Below are 18,522 nucleotides of genomic sequence, written 5' to 3' on the forward strand. Positions count from 1 at the left end.
AAAATAATTATTTTTCTTGCTACCTAAGTAATGTGACTTTATTACCATTGAACATGATCCAATCTATTTCAGAAATATTGTGTTTATAATTACATGAATAATAAAAGCGTGTTCCATATTCAGTTTCTCTTTATTTATTTCTTTGAGAGAGAGAGAATGAGAGAGTGAGCATGAGAAGGGAGAGGTCAGAGGGAGAAGCAGACTCCCCGTTGAGCAGGGAGCCCGGCACGGGACTCGATCCCAGGACTCCAGGATCATGACCTGAGCCGAAGGCAGTTGCTTAACCAACTGAGCCACCCAGGTGCCCCCATGTTCAGTTTCAAAGTGGGTTTCTTAAAATATTTACAACTGTATTGTAGTACTTAAAAGTCTTATAAGTAATTTAATAAACATAGATGCACACACATACAAATGTATATATAACATTGGCTAAATATATATTAGCTTGTTAAACAAAATTTGCTCTTTACAAAGTGATTATGGTTAATATTTTTTCTTCTTGTATTTTCTACAGTACATACAGTATTTAATATACTGGTTTTTTTGCATTGACCATATTGGTTTTAATTTTAAATGACATCGCTTCAATAATATTGTTTGTACCTAGTAAAACAAATGCTAGTTTGAAATTGGTACATATAAGTAACCCATACATACATATAACATAAACACATACAGCTCCTCACACCCTGACAGACATGCACATTGTGTGCCCATACTCTGATGCTCCAGTGATTTAAATTGGAAGGATATAGAGGAGTTGTTACAGTCTTTACATTCTGTTGATGTTCTTCATTTTGGATAAGGAAAGACTCTTTGGAGGAATTAAGCATACCGTGTCAAAAATACACCTGTACTATATACACCTGCCATGGTTTTTACTGAAGAATTTCAAATAGGCTGTTAAATAGCAAAAGTTACTAGGGGTCCAAGAGCGTTGTTAGGCAAGGTCTGAGAAGTAACTGGTATCAGGAATTCAGTTTCAGTGGCACCTGGCTGGCTCAGTTGATAGAGCATGCAACTTTTGATCTCAGAGTTGTGAGTTCAAGCCCCACGTTAGGTGTAGTGATTACGTTAAAAACAGAAAATCTTTTAAAAAAATTCAGTTCTATATATATGAGTCTTAATAAGGAGTTTCTGCAAATTGAATCATTAAAACATTCCCTTAGAAATTAGTCATGTAAAGGAATGTAGTCTTTTGTATAAAGCATAGCTATCTTCATGTTTTTCTTTAAAATTTCTTTAGTTAGAAATCTGGATATTTTATGTTGGGTTTTTCTTAAAGTTAGGTGTTTTCAGTATAGTTAATGTGCAAGCTGCCTTCATTCTGTTACTTTTTTACTTGCAGGATATTATATCTTGTTTCTGCTGTAAAACCTTAAAAAATAAAAACAATTTAATGCATATACAGATGGTCATTTAATATACTGGACAGTAAGACATTTTATTCCTTCATTAAATACTTTTACAAAAAGTCTTAGTTATTATAGATTTTGTAGAGATTTTGCCGTGGATGGAAAATCAGGAATAGGAGATTATCCAAATCTAAGTGATCTCTGGTGTGTTGGTATAGGTAAATGGGAAGCTTAATTAGGAGGTCTTTTATGGTGAATGTAGACTGAGATTTGCTCTCCCATGTAGGAACCTTGTTTCATCATATTGGGTAGCATTGCATCTAGTTTAACTCAAGATTCATGCAAACCAACACAGGCAAGTTAGAGTTTAAAATAAACTGGATCTGATCTAAAATGTAACACTGTATGTTAACCATACTGGAATTAAAATGAAAAAAGCAAGAAAGAATTAGATGTCTGTGAGCAGCAGTTGTAATGGAAACTAAAACAGCCCTTGTTATTTGTTTATTTTCAGATTCAATGCAAGGCATAGCATCTCTAATAACTTTGATATGAGAAATGTTTAGAGACTAGTGAAAATTTTAGGACTATTTTTAAGCCTGGGTGCAAGGCTGAATTAATAATCTAGATCTAATGCTTTGCTTTTTTTGTTTGTTTAAGATTTATTTATTTATATTTTATTTATTTATTTGAGAGAGAGAGAGAGAGTGTGTGCACACAGGCGGGAGAAGGGGCAGAGGGGAAGCAGACTCCCTGCTGAAGCGGAGAGCGTGACATGGGGCTCTGTATCCCAGCTAGGCAGATCATGATGTGAGCCAAGAGTCTGATGCCTAACCAGCTGAGCCTCTAGATCTAATGCTTTTTTTTTTTTTTTTTTTTAAAGATTTTATTTATTTATTTATTTGACACGGGGGGCGGGGAGGGAGAGAGAGAGAGAGAGATCACAAGTAGACAGAAAGGCAGGCAGAGAGAGAGGGGGAAAGCAGGCTCCCTGCCGAGCAGAGAGCCCGATGCGGGGCTCGACCCCAGGACCCCGAGACCACGACCTGAGCCGAAGGCAGAGGCCCAACCCACCGAGCCACCCAGGCGCCCCTAGATCTAATGCTTTTTAAACAAAGAAAGCTTATATTAAAGTTGGAAGCCTAATTATTTTTCTTATAGATAAATATGCTTACATTTTCTTTCCATAAATTCATTCAGCATGTTCTGTATACATGGGTTTTGACTCCTGATATGAAACTGTTATATTCCAGACACATCATGAGAAAACATTTTAATTATAGAGCAGTGTTTATTATTGAAGGAAGAATATTTAACTGTAGAGTTAAAATTGTATAGGCCTTTTCCATTGAGTAAGTTTTATGTCTCTTTCCATACAGTTGTTAATTTGAATGACAGAAGCTGGGAAACTTTGATTTGCTAAAATTTTTCTGTTAATAGCAAATTGGCACAACCTAAAAATATTCGATAGGAAAATAAATATGGGAAGTACAAACTAAAATCTGCAACTTTTAAAGTGAGGACAGACCAATTATAATTAACTGTGGATAATCAGATTTAGGTTTTAATTGATAATGTCAAATGATTTTGAAGTCTTGCAATTCTTTCATTTAAATGTCTATGCCTTCATAATCAGAAGTGAGAAGTTCTTGATAATTTCAGTATGTCTGTGAAAACAGTTTTCCATATAATTTAATGAGATCTGGCCTTTTAAGTATAAGAGCAAGGAGAAAGAAGGAAATTTCCTGCAGTTAATTTCCCCCCTTTTGCTTTTATCTCTTTATAGGACTTATGGTTTTTCCAAAACCACTAACTGCATTGGAATATTCATTCACTGTGTCTGATCCCGAGTCCTATCAAGGGTACATTGAAGACCTTAGGAAGTTTCTAAAACGTAAGTATGTTTTCTTAGAGTAAGGTAAAAGATTTTAGTTATTAGAGAAACTATATGATAGTGATTACTTTTAGAAACATCTTTCTTAGAGTCTGTTTTACCTTTTTTTCCCCGCCCCTGTTAAACACAGTCCACTGAGAGGACTTGCAAGTAGATTTTAAATGACTTCTGAGAATATTCTAACTTATGGAAAGACATAGGGGTCTAAGCCTAATGGGCGGTTGATTTGACTTTTCTATCCTATAATATATGCATGAATAAGTCTGTTGAGACAAAAACATATTTATATCTGTATTAAAAAGTATTTAAAGCAAAACTAAATTATACAAAATAGTAACTCTTAAGTGTTTGGATCTTTTGGATTCAATGTACTTGTGGAGGGGAAAAAGAATGGTATTTTTCATTTAAGAAAACAACCAAATACCTATCCACTTTGGGTTTTGGAGTTAGCAGTCTGTATTGCTTTCTAGCAGACATCCCAGCCCAGTTTTTCCTTGTTTAACTTAACTCCGTGGTATTAACAGGCACATGAATAATTATCCCATGTGCTGGCCTGTTGGTTCCTGATCACCTCACCTCTTCCTCAGGGCACAGGGATGTGCATTCATTCCTTAGAACACATAGGACCCCACTGCCAAAATGTCTGTGGCTTTCCTGACACAGCCTTCGAGTTCGCCTGTTTAACTTTCCCTCACTATTCTTCTACCTCATTGGGACTTCCACCTCACTGACTCTTTTATTTTATCCCAGCCCCTTCTCCCTAACTTCCCTTTATACCAAGCTTATTAATTCCATGGTTTTTCATTTCATTTTTAGTTTTGCCAGTACTCTAAAATCCCTTACCAGTCAGTCTGTGATAAAATGCACATGGATGAACCCGTGTAATTCTCCTAGATGAACATATAATTCCTGGATAAAACCTGTTCTTTGAGCCTGCCCCCAAGCAGGCTGATGAAGACTTTTCTCAGGACTAGGCAGCACTATGAATACTTTACCACCTCCCTCAAGTGGACCAACTCTACTACCTGGCAGTCCCACTGAATTTCTCTGGATAATTCTCCGAAGGGATTATTTCCAACCTCTACTTAACCTCTAACCCATTACATTTCCCCCTATAACTCACTTCATATAACCTGCCTCCACCTTAAAGAAATAATGGAAGTACTCAGATGGGAATTCCACCACTTTTCCCATTACCAGTAAAACAGACCTACAGTTACAGCCATTTTGTCTGTGATATTTCTCCTGCTTTGATGCCCTTCCTCACATTTAAGGCCACCTGCCCAGTCCTGGTTTTTGGATCTTCCTCTTTCCGTGTCTTGGATGCATTTTTTACTATTCCTTCTCCTATATATTTAGCCTCACTTTTTTGGATCCTTTCCATCAGCACACGGAAGTCCTCAACTTTCTCTTATCTGAAGTCAAAAACCTCTTGATCCTACACCATCCACTTGGCTGTCTTTCTAAATCTCTTTCCCTTGATAGTTTGTTAAGGATATCTTTGTCTAAATATAATCCGTGGTTTAAAAATCAAACAGTAAAGAAAGGTCTGTAATGAAAACCATTTCCTGTCCTCCTCCTTTTTAGCTGCAGTTGTATTAATTTACTCAACACATATTTTTTGGCAGGCCTTGTTTGTGTCAAGCACTTTTCTAAGTTCTGTCAGTGAACACAGGAAAAATGTGTTCATGAAGTTTGTAGTTGAGTGGCATGGGAAGGTAATGAGTGCTGTGGAGGAACATGAGGCAGAGATGGGAAGGGTTACAGTTTCAAACAGGGTGGTCTAGGAAGGCCTCATGGAAGGGAACCTTTGAGGAAGGATCTGAAGGTGAGGAAAATAGCCTGAGGCCTACAATGTCAGGGTTTATCAAGGAGGCTAGAGGGGCCTGGATAGAGTAAGCCAGGGTAAGAGTTGACGGAGCTCAAGGTCAGGGAAGTAAAGGAGGACTAGGTTGTATAGGTCTTCAGAGGCCGTTTTTAAAAGTTCTTTGGTTTTTACACTGACCTAGTTGGAGCCTTTTAGGCAGGAAATATCATCTGACTCGAATTTTTAAAGGATCACTCGGGCTGCTTTTTTGAGACTATGGGGGGAAACCAGGAAGCTAGCTAGGAGGCCATTACCCTATTCCAGGGGAGTAGAATGGTGGCATGGCAAGAGAGGAAGCAATGGAGGCTGTGGATTCTGGAGGCTGTGGATTCTGGATACATGTTCAGTGGGAAAGAACTTCATGGTTTTGAACTTTCTTACAATATTTTTTTTTCTATGTCTCTGAATATTATACTTTCATTCTGGTTCTTGATTTATCACTTTTATACATCGTCTTTACTTCCTGCCATGGCAGATGAGGATTTACCTCACGTGCCTCAGACCTTCCCACCCACCCACCCATTTCAATAATTGAATTACTATTTTTAGTTTTGTTATTGGTCACCTTTTTATACTAAGACTTTATGTCTTATTCTATCATCTGTAGACACACTTCTGACTTCCCTTATTTGTACACTGTCATTTCAGGTATCCTTTAGAGTCCCCCTTTTTTTTGTGAAAACTCCTTAGAGCCTTTCCTCTCCTGCTATACTCTGTACTGGTAACTGTTTAGGCCTTTATCCAACTGTCATTTTGGGACTCCTTTTTAATCACTTTAGTTGGATCCACTGTTTCTTGGCTCCTGCCTTCTTTTTTCATAATTCACTGCCTAGTTTAACGGAATATATTTATTTCAAGTAACTTCATAAGAAAAGAGCCATGAAATGTAAATTTTGAGTCCTTTCATTTCTGAAAATGACCTAATTCTGCATTTATAGGTGATAGTTTAGTTGTATATAGAATTAGTTCCTTTGTATTTGCCTTTTTCTCCTCTGCAGGGCTGGTTTTTTATTGTTTCTAAATGTATTTCCTTTGGGTTCTAAAATTTGGTTTGGTTTCAGTCTCTAAAATATCACTTTAGGGGTGCCTGCATGGCTCAGTTATTACGTGTGTACCTTCAGCTCAGGTCATGATCCCAGGGTCCTGGGATAGAGCCCCACATTGGGCTTCCCTGCCCAGTGGGAAGCGTGATTCTCCCTCTCCCACTCCCCCTGCTTGTGTTCTGAAGAAACACTGCTGAGCCTTCTCTCTGTCAAATAAATAAAATCTTTTAAAAAAATAAAATATCACTTTACTGAGAACTTGATGGGGATCTTCAGGATGAAGGCTTAGTAGGTTCTCTAGTTCAAGGAAATTATTTTCTGTTAGTACTTTGATAATTTCCTCAGCTCAGTTTTCTGGTTCTTTCTAGAATTATTCTGTTAGTTGGGTCTTGGATCTCTTGTTTTTCTTTCATTTTCTGTTTTACTATATTATGTTTTCTGGGGGATTTACTTTTAACTCTTTAACCTTCAATACCTCCCTCTCCCCTTTTAACTTTCAGTTGTCATTGCTGAATTTTAGGAAAGCCTTTTTCATGTTAAAAAGATTAAAAGATACATGGCCTTTTTCCCCCAGTGGATACTGTTGAAAATTTAAAGTTTTATTTTGTTCAAATTAACCTTTTTCCTTTCAGGTCTTTCCTTTCCTTTCAGGTCTTCCCTTTCTCTTTCCTTTTCTCAGGTGTATAGGGCTCTTTGGTTATGCTGTCTGGGATCAGTGATCTTTGTCCCATCATGCCTTGGACTTGCGGGGAGGGAGTTCTTCATAATCAGACCATTCATCATTACGACTCCTTGCATTAGAGGGATTTTGTATTGAAGTGGAACGTGGCAGAATACAAAAATGGTCACGATAAACTGACCTATACCAAAAGGTGTATGCAGTCGAAGCCCTTGGGGGAAATTGGTGAAAGCCTCAGGATATTTCTTGCTAAATGATCTTTATGATTGTGCCACCAAAGTAAAAAAGGAAGTGATGAATGTTGTGTGGTACCTGCTGTGTTGTAGAAGTTTAGCCCTGTCTTCCGAATATTTGAATCCTTCTTTTGAATGAGTACATAATTATAATTATATCCTAATTTTTGATAAAACATGAAACCAAATATTTTTTTGAATTTTTTTTTCCAAAGTAAAGATCTACATTTTCTTGTAAACACATTTACTTTGAAATTTTTGTTCCTGTTTTGGTTGAATTCACTTTAGGTGGCCTTTTTCTGGTACCAGCTGTACCCACACAGCAGTAGTTCTCATAGAGGTACTGCTGCAGCATATCTTAACTATTTATGCATTTCTTTCAGTGAACACATTCGTTGAGGGCAGGGACCACACCAGGCTTGCTCACTGTTGTGCCACTCTTGCCTAACACTGTGCCATTGTGGAGCAAACAGCCAAAAACCCATTGTGTATCTCTCCTTCTCCTCTCTTTCCCTCTCCTGGTTGGGACCATTTAACTCTAGCACTTGAGTTTATCTAAGATGTTACCTGTTTCTGCTAAAAACACCCTAAGTTAACGTTAACTCACAGGCACCCCTTGACGCCCAGCTTTGTTGCAGTCCCTGCAGAATAGACTGCCTCTGCACTATGTATCTTCAGGCCCTTGAGTAATGATTGTTAGATTTATTGCCTATTTTCCCCATTATACTGTAGAATCCGTCAGGGCAAACTCAGTGCCTTTTTATGTTCTCACCACTGTGTCTTTTTTTTTTTTTAATGGGAGTATAGTTGACGAATAATATTACATTAGTTTCAGGTATACAACATAGTGATCTGACAAGTTTATAGGTTGTCACCACTATCTTTCAGGCCAGGAGCTTAGGAGGCATTCAGGTAAAGCTTTAGCCATGTCTGGCGCCACCTAATGGTGACAAAAGAGTTTGCGTCCTTGTTGAATGCAGTAAACATCAGAACTATTGAAAGTTAAAGGAACAAACTTAATATTCTTTCCCCAGAATGATGTGGTAATCAGCATTGCTGTTTTTGTCGTTGAAGAGTGTAGTCCAAAGGACGATGTGTTTCTGGCTGTGCTGAAGACCTGTTTCTGGCTAATCTGTGTGTACATATATGTTTCCTTTTCAGCATACAATTTAGAAGAACAGAAGAACCTCACAGCCTGTCCCGATGGAGCACTTAATGAACAGAAGGGTCCAGTTTATGGTGCATGTCAGTTTCCTCTTGCCTTACTTCAGGAGTGCAGTGGTGTGGATGATCCAGAGTTTGGCTACTCCAAAGGAAATCCTTGTGTTCTTGTGAAAATGAACAGAGTATGTACATATTTTGCAGCTATTGCTTTTTTCTAGCACCCTCAGTACAGAAGCTCATGAGCTGTGCTGGTGAGTGTGGCAGGGGACTGCATCCCAGCGTAGTTCGTTCCCAAGTCATCACATGGGTAAGGATCCTTACTGGTGTTATTATTTAGGTTGCCATAAAACTTCTCTTTTGGAAGGAATGTTTACTTTACAGGCATTTGCATGTAAAATGCATATAAATTCAAAACATAAAAAGTTCCTCCCACAAAACAGATGGCTGTGTGTTGCCATACAGAGTTAGTTCGCTTATCTGCTGCATACATGAAAGTAGCCTTGTTATATAGAACTGAATAGTGCTGGTTCTTAAAATGCGATTAAACAGATAAATGTGAGATAGTAAGGCTCCATGGAAGCCTTATGGAAACATATGTTGAGGGTTTTAACTAATACAGTTTCATGAAAACCACTTTTATGCTTCTGCAGTTCTTACTCTTAGCATTAAAGGTTTCTGTTTGGTTCTTGTTTTAAGGGTAGCTAAGTGCAATGCTATGTTTTACTCAGTTTTTTGGTAACGGATTTATTTTTCTAAATTGCCCCAGTACAGTATTAAGACACCTGATGGTAAGGTTATATTGAAAAGTCCATTCTAATCCTCTAAAATAAAATTAAAAGGCAGGTGTAACAGTTTTAATACACAGAGTTGGTATTCCTCTCAACCCTTCCACCCGTGGGTCCCCAGCAACAAAACAGGAGGTTCTTTCATATATGTTTGTGATGTTTCAATTAATTTTTCTTTACTGTAGATAATTGGATTAAAACCTCAAGGAGAACCAAGGATAGAATGTACTTCAAAGGTTAGTATTCAAAAAATAACCCAACTTCTGTTAAAGCTTTAGTATATCTTAATATTTTAAAAGTCAGTGATTTTTAGTCATTTTATCCTGTCCCATTTTCAAAGTCCTCTCTAGTGCCAGTCTTAGAAGAATAAAATCCCACCAAACTTTGGGTGTCTAGCCCTTCTTAATTTGCAAATGATAATTCAAAAAGAAGTGTTTTCCGTGTGCATTGATTTCATTGTGTTTACATTTATATCATATTTCATTGATTCTAAGATTCACTTTTTTCTAGCTTAAAAAAACTGAAGTGAGGGACGCCTGGGTGGCTCAGTTGGTTAAGCAGCTGCCTTCGGCTCAGGTCATGATCCCAGCGTCCTGGGATCGAGTCCCACATCGGGCTCCTTGCTTGGCAGGGAGCCTGCTTCTCCCTCTGCCTATGCTCGCTCACTCTCTCTCCCTCTCTCTCTCTGACAAATAAATAAATAAAATCTTTAAAAAAAAAAAAACTGAAGTGAGTTGGCCTTATAATGGATGGTGTCTTAATAGTGTATCCATAGATTTTTTTCTTTATTAATAGTACATAAATTGGTGTACATCAGTGGCATCTGAGAGTTCATGAAACATGGTACATTTTCCTTAAGGTAGAGGCAGTATTTTCTCTCCTGTCCCTACTTTATTTTTTTCCAGAGTGCTATGCAGTTTTCATCTCATAACTTCTTCTGTTTTCTCTCCATGCTGCAAGTGCAACTAAGACAAATATGTAAATGATGGGTAAGAGTTCTGAGGAGAAAATATTAAGTTCTAAATTTAATTTATTGTTGTGTAAAACTTAGCATTCCAACCCTAAATCTGTGTCAAAAGTATACCTTACTTGAAATGTTACATTGAAATCACTTCTAAAGTTGTTGGGGGAGAAAACTGTACTCCTTTTAGCCTTGAAAGGACTTATTTAGGCAGAAACTTTTTTTTCAGTAATTCTCAAATTAGTTCATGCATCAGAATGACTTGGAGGGCTTGTTGGGTACCATTCCTGAAGTCTCTGACTCAGTAGTTCTGAGGGAGGCCCAAATTTTGCATTATTTCTAACTAAAGTTTCCAGGTGTTGGTGATGCTGATGGTCATGTACTCACACTTTGAGAGCTCCTACTTTAGAGTATCTTTAATAATTCCTTTTGAATATTTAGAGTAGAATAAAAAGCCAGGAAATCTATGGTTTCTTATCTGCGTTGAAGTATACATGTGTGAACCAAAGGCAGTTCATTTTACCTCCTTATACCAATCAGCTCAGCCAATATGTTACTTAAAACCAGATGCTGCATCTAAGCTGAGCTTTTCTTGATAAACAGATCCTTCTGAAAATCTAAGCACATACTCTCAAGAAAACATTATGGCTACAAGATACATTCAGAAAAAGTAACTCTTTATTATCCTCCTCCCTTCTTGCTTGCTAGTCTTTCCAATAGAAAGTTCTGGAGACTTAGGTACTAGTAGACTTTAGCCAGGTAGAAGTGGTAATTTCATGACAGTGTACCTGTGTGCAGGAGCTTTTGCCTTTGCATGTGAGCAGACTGTATGGATGACTAGTGGCTCTGTGGAGCCAACACTACTGAGAGAGGAAAACATATTTTGGCCAGAAGGGCAAAAGCTGTAAACTCCTAAGATTTCAATTTTGTAAACATTTGGCCAGTATAAACCGTAACTGTTCCCTTAGGGTTTTAAATGGATCTTTATCTATTCTGTACCTTTTGCTTCTAGAATAGTTGGCAGAAATGGTAATGCAAAATCCTGATTAATGACTCAAATTTCACTTGTCCCATTTTGCTTTGAAGATGTATGTGAGGTATATAAAATAACCAAAGTAGATGGGGATTTTTAGTTGTGGAATAGGTTTGTTTTTAGAAAGTTTGTTAAAGGGCGCCTGGGTGGCTCAGTGGGTTAAGCCTCTGCCTTCGGCTCAGGTTATGATCTCAGGGTCCTGGGATCGAGCCCCGCATCGGACTCTCTGCTCAGTGGGGAGCCTGCTTCCCCCGCTCTCTCTGCCTGCCTCTCTGCCTAGCTCTGATTTCTCTCTGTCAAATAAATAAAATCTTAAAAAAAAAAAAAAAAAAAAAAAGGTTCCTGCCACTGCCAAAGATGGAATATTCAATTTATGTCTTTTTCAACATTTTGTTTTTCTATAAAAGGCAATTCTCTTCATTTAGGAATATATAGAAAAATACAGAAGGAAAAAAAATTGGTAAATTGCTACCCAGAGGTCAAATACTGCTTAGAAAACATTTGGTTTGTGTTCAGGTCTTTTAAGGGTGGTGTGTAGAAGAAAATACACTCATTTCAAAACTTTATTTTGTTCTCAGTGGAACTTAGTGACTGTTACTAGACTCTTGGACTTAGTTGCTCCTAGTTTCCAAGATGATGTCATTCATGTACTTAGAGACTATGATACCTATGCTTCACCCCGAAGTATCGTTTTTCAGATAGGCAGTTCAGTATTTCGTAAAGTACAAGTAAAAGCTTGCCAACATGCTTTTGGTACAAACCAAGAGAAAGTTAAGAGTTGGTTACACCTGGGTGATCTTAATTGAGCCTCAGTTCCTCTCTTGGTAATTGATCCTGCCCACAGAAGGTTGTTGAGCTTGAAGTTAAGTGGGGTGTCTGGCTGGAAATACCAGCTCAGTAAAATATAATCCACCAGAAAACCTCCTTTACATGTTGGGGACCATCTCTATTTCTGTGAATTAAGCTCATGTATTAAAAGAAAGTTGGTTAAACAAAAGCAATACAGAAAGGCACACATCACAGTGATTGTAAGAGTACAAACATAGGGTGGTGTTTGAAAATGTTTCTACAATTTCTCTTAGCTTTGTTAGCTCCTATTTTTTCCACCTACCTTTGACCTGGATCATGAGAGTTTTCCTGTTTTGTGGGATATCGTCACTCTGTGCATTGTGCTTTCGTCCTGCTGTGTCACTTGTCTGTCACACGTGCAGAGTAGGACTTCTCCTTAGAGGAGATTCTTAGTTTTGCTGTGTGCTTTAAAAAATAAAGATTAGTGCATTTAAATCTAGAATTCAAGCATTTACTAATGTTTTCATTCACGCTTAGTAAACATCCACTGATCTTAGTCATTGACTGTCATCTCCTCAGTGTGTGTTAAAGTTAGTTATTAAAAGTAGTCCTATTCAGAATGCATTACCTGAGAATTCTCACTGTTTATCAAGAACAAGTTGGATTATGGACAATTAATTTGTATATTTGTCACATTTATCAGTTTTTTTAGATACATGGAATATAATTCCAGTAAATTTGATTACTTTGATTTGCATGTGCTCATAAATTTAAGGGTATTTAAATTGGTTAAGAAGAGTTTTGCTTAGGGGCGCCTGGGTGGCTCAGTGGGTTAAAGCTTCTGCCTTCGGCTCCGGTCATGATCTCAGGGTCCTGAGATCGAGCCCTGCATCAGGCTCTCCGCTCAGCGGGGAACCTGCGTCCTCCTCCTCTCTCTGCCTGCCTGCCTCTCTGCCTACTTGTGATCTGTCTGTCAAATAAATAAATAAATCTTTAAAAAAAAAAAAAAAAGGAGTTTTGCTTAGAGTAACTTAAATTTTTCCTAATAGTTTGGCAGTTGCATCATAATTTCCCCTTCTGGTTACCGTTACGGTTACTAATCACAGGAAACTTTTGCTGCCTCCCAGGCCTGAATCCTACATTCTACAGTGTGGCAGCCATCGTTTATAGTCTGGAAGCACAGTATTTTAAATCATTTCAGGAATACACTGGTCCTGTACAGATTACTGCCTTTCTGCTGTCACTGGCTGGAGAACTGTCATTTGGTAGTTGGAAGGCAGATAAGATTTTTAGACGGTGCACGAACAGATCTGGCTGTAAGTTAGAAGGGACTGCCCTGGAAAAGCTTGTAGGCTACATCGGGAACTTTAAGAAGAGTCAGGATAGTTTGTGTCAAAGGATTTAAACCAAGATTAACACATCTGTTCTCAAAAATATAATTAATGAAGTTGGAACATCATTGTAGAATACCATACTGTTCATAATTGATATTGCCTTAATATATATTTTTAAGTTGTTTTTATGACCTAAAAAGAGGTTTCTCTTGTTTTCTACTTTAGAGTGAAAACACAGCAGCTCTATCAACTTATCCACCCAAAGGAACTATAGATTTAAAATATTTTCCATATTATGGGAAAAAACTGCATGTAAGTACTTCAAGGTTTGTAAGGTCATGACTCATGGTTGGGGAATTGGCATATCTGTATTAAAACGTCACTTATCGGGACGCCTGGGTGGCTCAGTTGGTTAAGCAGCTGCCTTCGGCTCAGGTCATGATCCCAGCGTCCTGGGATCGAGTCCCACATCGGGCTCCTTGCTCGGCAAGGAGCCTGCTTCTCCCTCTGCCTGCCACTCTGTCTGCTTGTGCTCACTCTCGCTCCTCCCTCTCTCTCTCTCTCTCTGACAAATAAATAAATAAATCTTTAAAAAAAAAAAAATGTCACTTATCTAGGGTAGGCAGGACACATGCCCTGTGTAGTAACTCATGCATCCTCTAGTCTGGTCTTTAAATATAAATGGTGATGCCAAGTAGAGATCCCACATCTATAGTTCAAAGCTTAAAGGATGATTATTTTCAAAATAGCATTTTCTCTTTCTTTAGAATGTGCATAGAGTGTGCATAGAGGTGAAAAAATAAAGTGGCTAGAATAGTACAAAGGATTTCTGTAGACCTTTTCCCTAGATTTCCCAAATGTTAATATTTTACCTCCTTTGTCTTATCAGTCTCCGTTTGTGTATAATTTCTTTTCCTGAACCATTTGGGATTAAGTTATAAACATGATGACTCTTTACACTAAATGCTTATTTTCCTAAAAATAAGGACATTCTATATAACCATAATAGTTATGAAAGGAAATTAACATTGATACAATACCATCATCCAGTCTACAGACCTTGTTGAAATTTTACCAGTTGTTCTAGTAACATTCTTTCTTGTAAAAGAAAAAGTGGTTTTCCTGGTGCAGGCTATCACATTGTTACATCTTTAGTCACATAACCTGGAACAGTTCCTCAGTCTGTTTTGTGCCCTTGTACTCTTCAAAAATGAGTTTAGGACTTTTCTTAGCCTAGTTCGTGTCTGTTCCTCAATTTGAATTTGAGGTTTTTCATGATTAAATGTAGATCGTACTTTTTTAGCAAGAAGGCCTCAGAAAAAATACTTTGTTTTCAGAACATCCTCTTAGGAGGGACGTAGCATTGACTAGGTCACTTATTAGTGGTGATGGCAACCTTGAACACTTACTGGGTTCAGATGGTTATCAGCCAGGTTTCTCTGCTGTCAAGTTACTTTTTTTCTTTTGTAATCAGCAAGTATCATGTGGAGAGAATAATTAGAGAGTCTACACAATTCTTTTTCTCCCCTAGCTTTAAGCCTTTGTTAATTCTTGCCTGAATCAGCTAATAGGATTGTTTCCAGATGTTTTTCTAATGCCGTCTTTCCTCCATTTACTAGTTGGCATTCAGCTCTGAGAAAGAGCTTTGCCTTCTCCACCATTTATTTATTTATATCCATATATTCTCATGGACTCTTATTATCTGTTCTGTTTATTTTGAAGCTAAATTTGTACCAGATTCAGCCAATGAGAGACCTTCAGGCTTGCTCCCATGTCCTTTGGACATAGGACCATGATTCTTTGAGCACCCCCTTACTTTCTGGCACTACAGAATATTCCATATTCATCTTGTACATTCTCTGCCCCAGTCCTGGAATTAGCCCCCTAGTTCCTTTTAGTGAAGAAATGTGTCTAGAAACCACAGCCATAATAATACATTTAGTAATCTGTTTGCATCAAATTACACAGCAACCATAAGTAAGGATCTAGGAGAGCTAAGTAATCAGTATGGTAGTCCTTGGGTGCAAGGGGAAACTCAAACCAAGATTATAGAGTATTTATTAAATGATAATGAGACCCAATCTAGATTATGCAGTGCTCAAGGAACATTCATAACCATCTAGTCACTTCTGTCCATAAAAATTTAAGTGAAAAATGAGTATCCAGTTCAAAAAAAAAAAAACATGTAATAGATTAAAACTTGTTTTTAAAATTTTAGACTAAACGAACTCCTGATAAAGTGTAAGTGAAGTTACTATAGAATTGGAATTCACATATTTTCTTTTATTTGCCAGGTGAGTTATCTACAGCCATTAGTTGCTGTCCAGGTCTCCTTTAATGCTACCAGCAGTACCGTAAATGAAGTAACAGTTGAGTGCAAGATTGATGGATCACCCAACCTAAAAAACCAGGATGATCGTGACAAGTTTTTAGGACGAGTTGTGTTCAAAGTCACAGCACGTGCATAGTAGGAGTTAGGCTGTCTCCACAGAGTAAATGTTGTGTTGTCTGTCTTCATTTTGTATCAGCTGGACCTGCCATTCTAGAATTACGAGACCACCTTGGAGAAAGGTGGGGTGGTACATGACACTGGGGTAACATCATAATGTGCTTCCAGATCATAGTGTTCAGTGTCCTCACGTAACTGCCTGTTGCCTCTGCTGCCTTTTGAACCAGTGTACAGTCGCCAGAAAGGGACTGTGAACACCAATTCCGAACATGTAGTATGGGGGTCTTATCGTATTTTTATGTGGTTTAATTGCCAAGTGTCAAAAGCTTAATGTGCTGTGCTATGTAAATATTTTATAGATTTAACACTGGTTAACTGTCATATTTTGATGCCAGCAAAGTTTTAGGGATAAAATGGTACCTGAACATCATCAAGTGACTCTATAGCTGCAAGAAATGTGGTGTGGGGAGAAGGTCTGTATGTGAGAAGGAAAAAAGAAAATAAAAGTGGATTTGAAAGGTTGACTTGATGTTTTGTAAAATTATTTTTTACATGCTGAATTAGTTCTGTGGATCTTTTTGATTAAGAGCACAAACTTTATGTTGTAAAACATGTAAAAAATATATATACTGATGGATTATTTTTAGTGCTGGAACTAAATCTCTTATAAAAAGTATTTTAGACCATAGATGAAACAGCTTTTTAAGTTAGCCACTATGAATATGCACCTAATTTTTTATGAAATTAAATTCATATGATTTAAATTGTACAATAGTTTGTGAAATATCTCGTTACTGCTTTTATTTAGCAGACTGTGGACTCTAATAAAATATAAATTGTAAAATATAAAAACTTGGAACTTATTTAAAGCTTCAAACCAGATTTATGTCAGCATTCTTTGACTAGTGTGAAATATTTTTCTCTCCTATCATTGTGTTGGTATGATTGTCATAATGTGAGCTACTTTTTCCTCTGTTGATAAAGGTATGGTTCCTATGTGATCTGTGGTTTAAGCCAGTTTTTTACTTTTATCCGTAGAAAGGCCAAAGCAGACATTCTTGGTTTTCCTGGTGTTGGTGGAAGCCAGGATGAGTGAGATGCAGCCCAGCTGGCCCAGAACAGCTGTCGAGAGAGCATGAATGCTCCAAGTGGCCCTGACTGGCCAGATGGGCCTCGCTGACCCATTGGCAGCCTCTACACCCCACTGGGGTCTCTGCCACTAAGATCTTAGTGATGAAAGATCTTTGTTTTAGAAATCTTTGCAACTAAAGAAAATGTTTCTTGTAGCTGTTAATTAAAACAAACATTCTGGGGCTTTGATTTTCCTTTCTGCTCTGTCTTAAGAGTGGAACACTATTGCACAAATGCTGTGATGCTAGAGCAATGTCATGGGCTGCGGCTAGAGCATCCCTTCAGCTGGGCCCATGTGAACAGGTTTTCTGTTGTCAGTTTTGGCGCTTATGGAATTCATATTTGTATTTTTGTGTCTGGACTGTAACACAGATGAAAGTTCTGCTCAAATGAGCTTCGATAAAAACAAACTACTCAGAACATGAAACAAGAATGGAGATATCCCAAATGGGGTAGTGGGTTTTGAGAAGAATAAAAATGATACATACACATGGGTATGGCTCAACCCACTGACTGCTGTGTGACCTTAGCTGACCTACCCAATTCCTGGCTCTTTTCTGCTGAAATGGCCAGTGTTGGGGGGGGGGGGGTGGGCATTAACGGTTGCAGGCCTACTGCATGCCAGGTAATGATTTGCCAGACTGAGGATACAGAGACAAAGACACGGTCTCTTGAAGACGAGAGGGGAATGGAACAGGCTCTGGGGCAAACTGTGGTGTGGTAGTCACAGTAATGGCAGTGACGTGCAAGAATCCAAGGAGGGTGGGGTACGACTGCCCTAGGAAGGTCTCTCTCAAGAGACAAGTGTTATATGGAGGGGAGGATTGGAAGGAGCTGGGCCAGCATGATGCAAATGAAAAGTTTGGGACTGAAAGGGACTCTGGACACAATTTCTGAGTCTGCATTTCTGCTTCATTTCACATATTCCTCAGAACTTCACCACACATCCTAACATGCAGATTCTGATTCCAGAGGAATCTGTTGGATATAGTCTCTTAAGTCATGGCTGTGCTGCTTATTCACAGGCCACAGTTTGAATAACAAAGGGACCCAAGAACAAAAAGATCTGCATCCTCCGTGACTGGGTCTAGCACTAGTTTGACTAGTAGATGGAGAAGATTCAACTGTCAGTTGACTTTAGCTGATATTTAAATATTCAGCAGGTTAGGGAGAGAGGGTCCAAGATGGCAAGATAGACCCTTAACTCCATGGACATAACCAAATCTACATACTACAGAGCAGTTTCTCCTGAACACGGCTAACTGGACAGCTGTACAACCAGACCACATGAAGAATGGTAAGAGGAACAAGACCATACCAAAGGGAAACTCCAATGCTGACACTGTTGTGCTGGGTGGAATACTACTGGAAGACTGAACAGATCTGTCTTCCTGAGAGCACAGAAAACTGCCATTTAAAAGGGCAACAAGAATGTGAAAATTACAGCACTGTAACTCTACCAAATGGAAGGGAGCTGTTGGAACTCTGGGTTGGAGGGACTGGGGATCGCTACCATTTATATTCACACTCTGCCTTGATATCACAGATGGGAGGTGGGTCCAGGCACTGTAACCAGTCTACTGTCAGTGAGCCCCTGAACTCTTACACCCACTAGCACAAGGCAGTCAGTGTGGTGCACAGCAGGACACCCTGGTGTGTACTCACTGTCTGACCAGGGTGACCCTCTGGAGAGGCCCAGGACTGCAATGGCCTGTGCCAACATTAGCTTTAGCTATACTGCCAGGGTATTGTCTGGAGACTCACAGGACCAACCACCCCATGCCCAGTTAGCTTCAGCATCCCAC

The 18,522-nt window shown here is 38.5% G+C and overlaps 1 protein-coding gene across 1 annotated transcript in view; it reads left to right on the forward strand.

Moving 5' to 3' along the window:
* The window catches only part of ATP1B3 (ATPase Na+/K+ transporting subunit beta 3), a 45,687-nt gene extending 28,476 nt beyond the window's left edge, over window positions 1–17,211 (forward strand). The window contains exons 3-7 of the mRNA XM_080822515.1: window positions 3,142–3,249; window positions 8,233–8,417; window positions 9,206–9,256; window positions 13,363–13,449; window positions 15,432–17,211. Coding sequence (XP_080678641.1) covers window positions 3,142–3,249; window positions 8,233–8,417; window positions 9,206–9,256; window positions 13,363–13,449; window positions 15,432–15,605 — 605 coding nt within the window. The 3' untranslated portion in view covers window positions 15,606–17,211. The remainder of the gene's footprint in view (window positions 1–3,141; window positions 3,250–8,232; window positions 8,418–9,205; window positions 9,257–13,362; window positions 13,450–15,431) is intronic.
* The last annotated feature ends 1,311 nt before the right edge of the window (window positions 17,212–18,522 follow it).

Source organism: Martes martes, assembly GCF_963455335.1.
Source record: "Martes martes genome assembly, chromosome: 1".
Lineage (NCBI taxonomy): Eukaryota > Metazoa > Chordata > Mammalia > Carnivora > Mustelidae > Martes > Martes martes.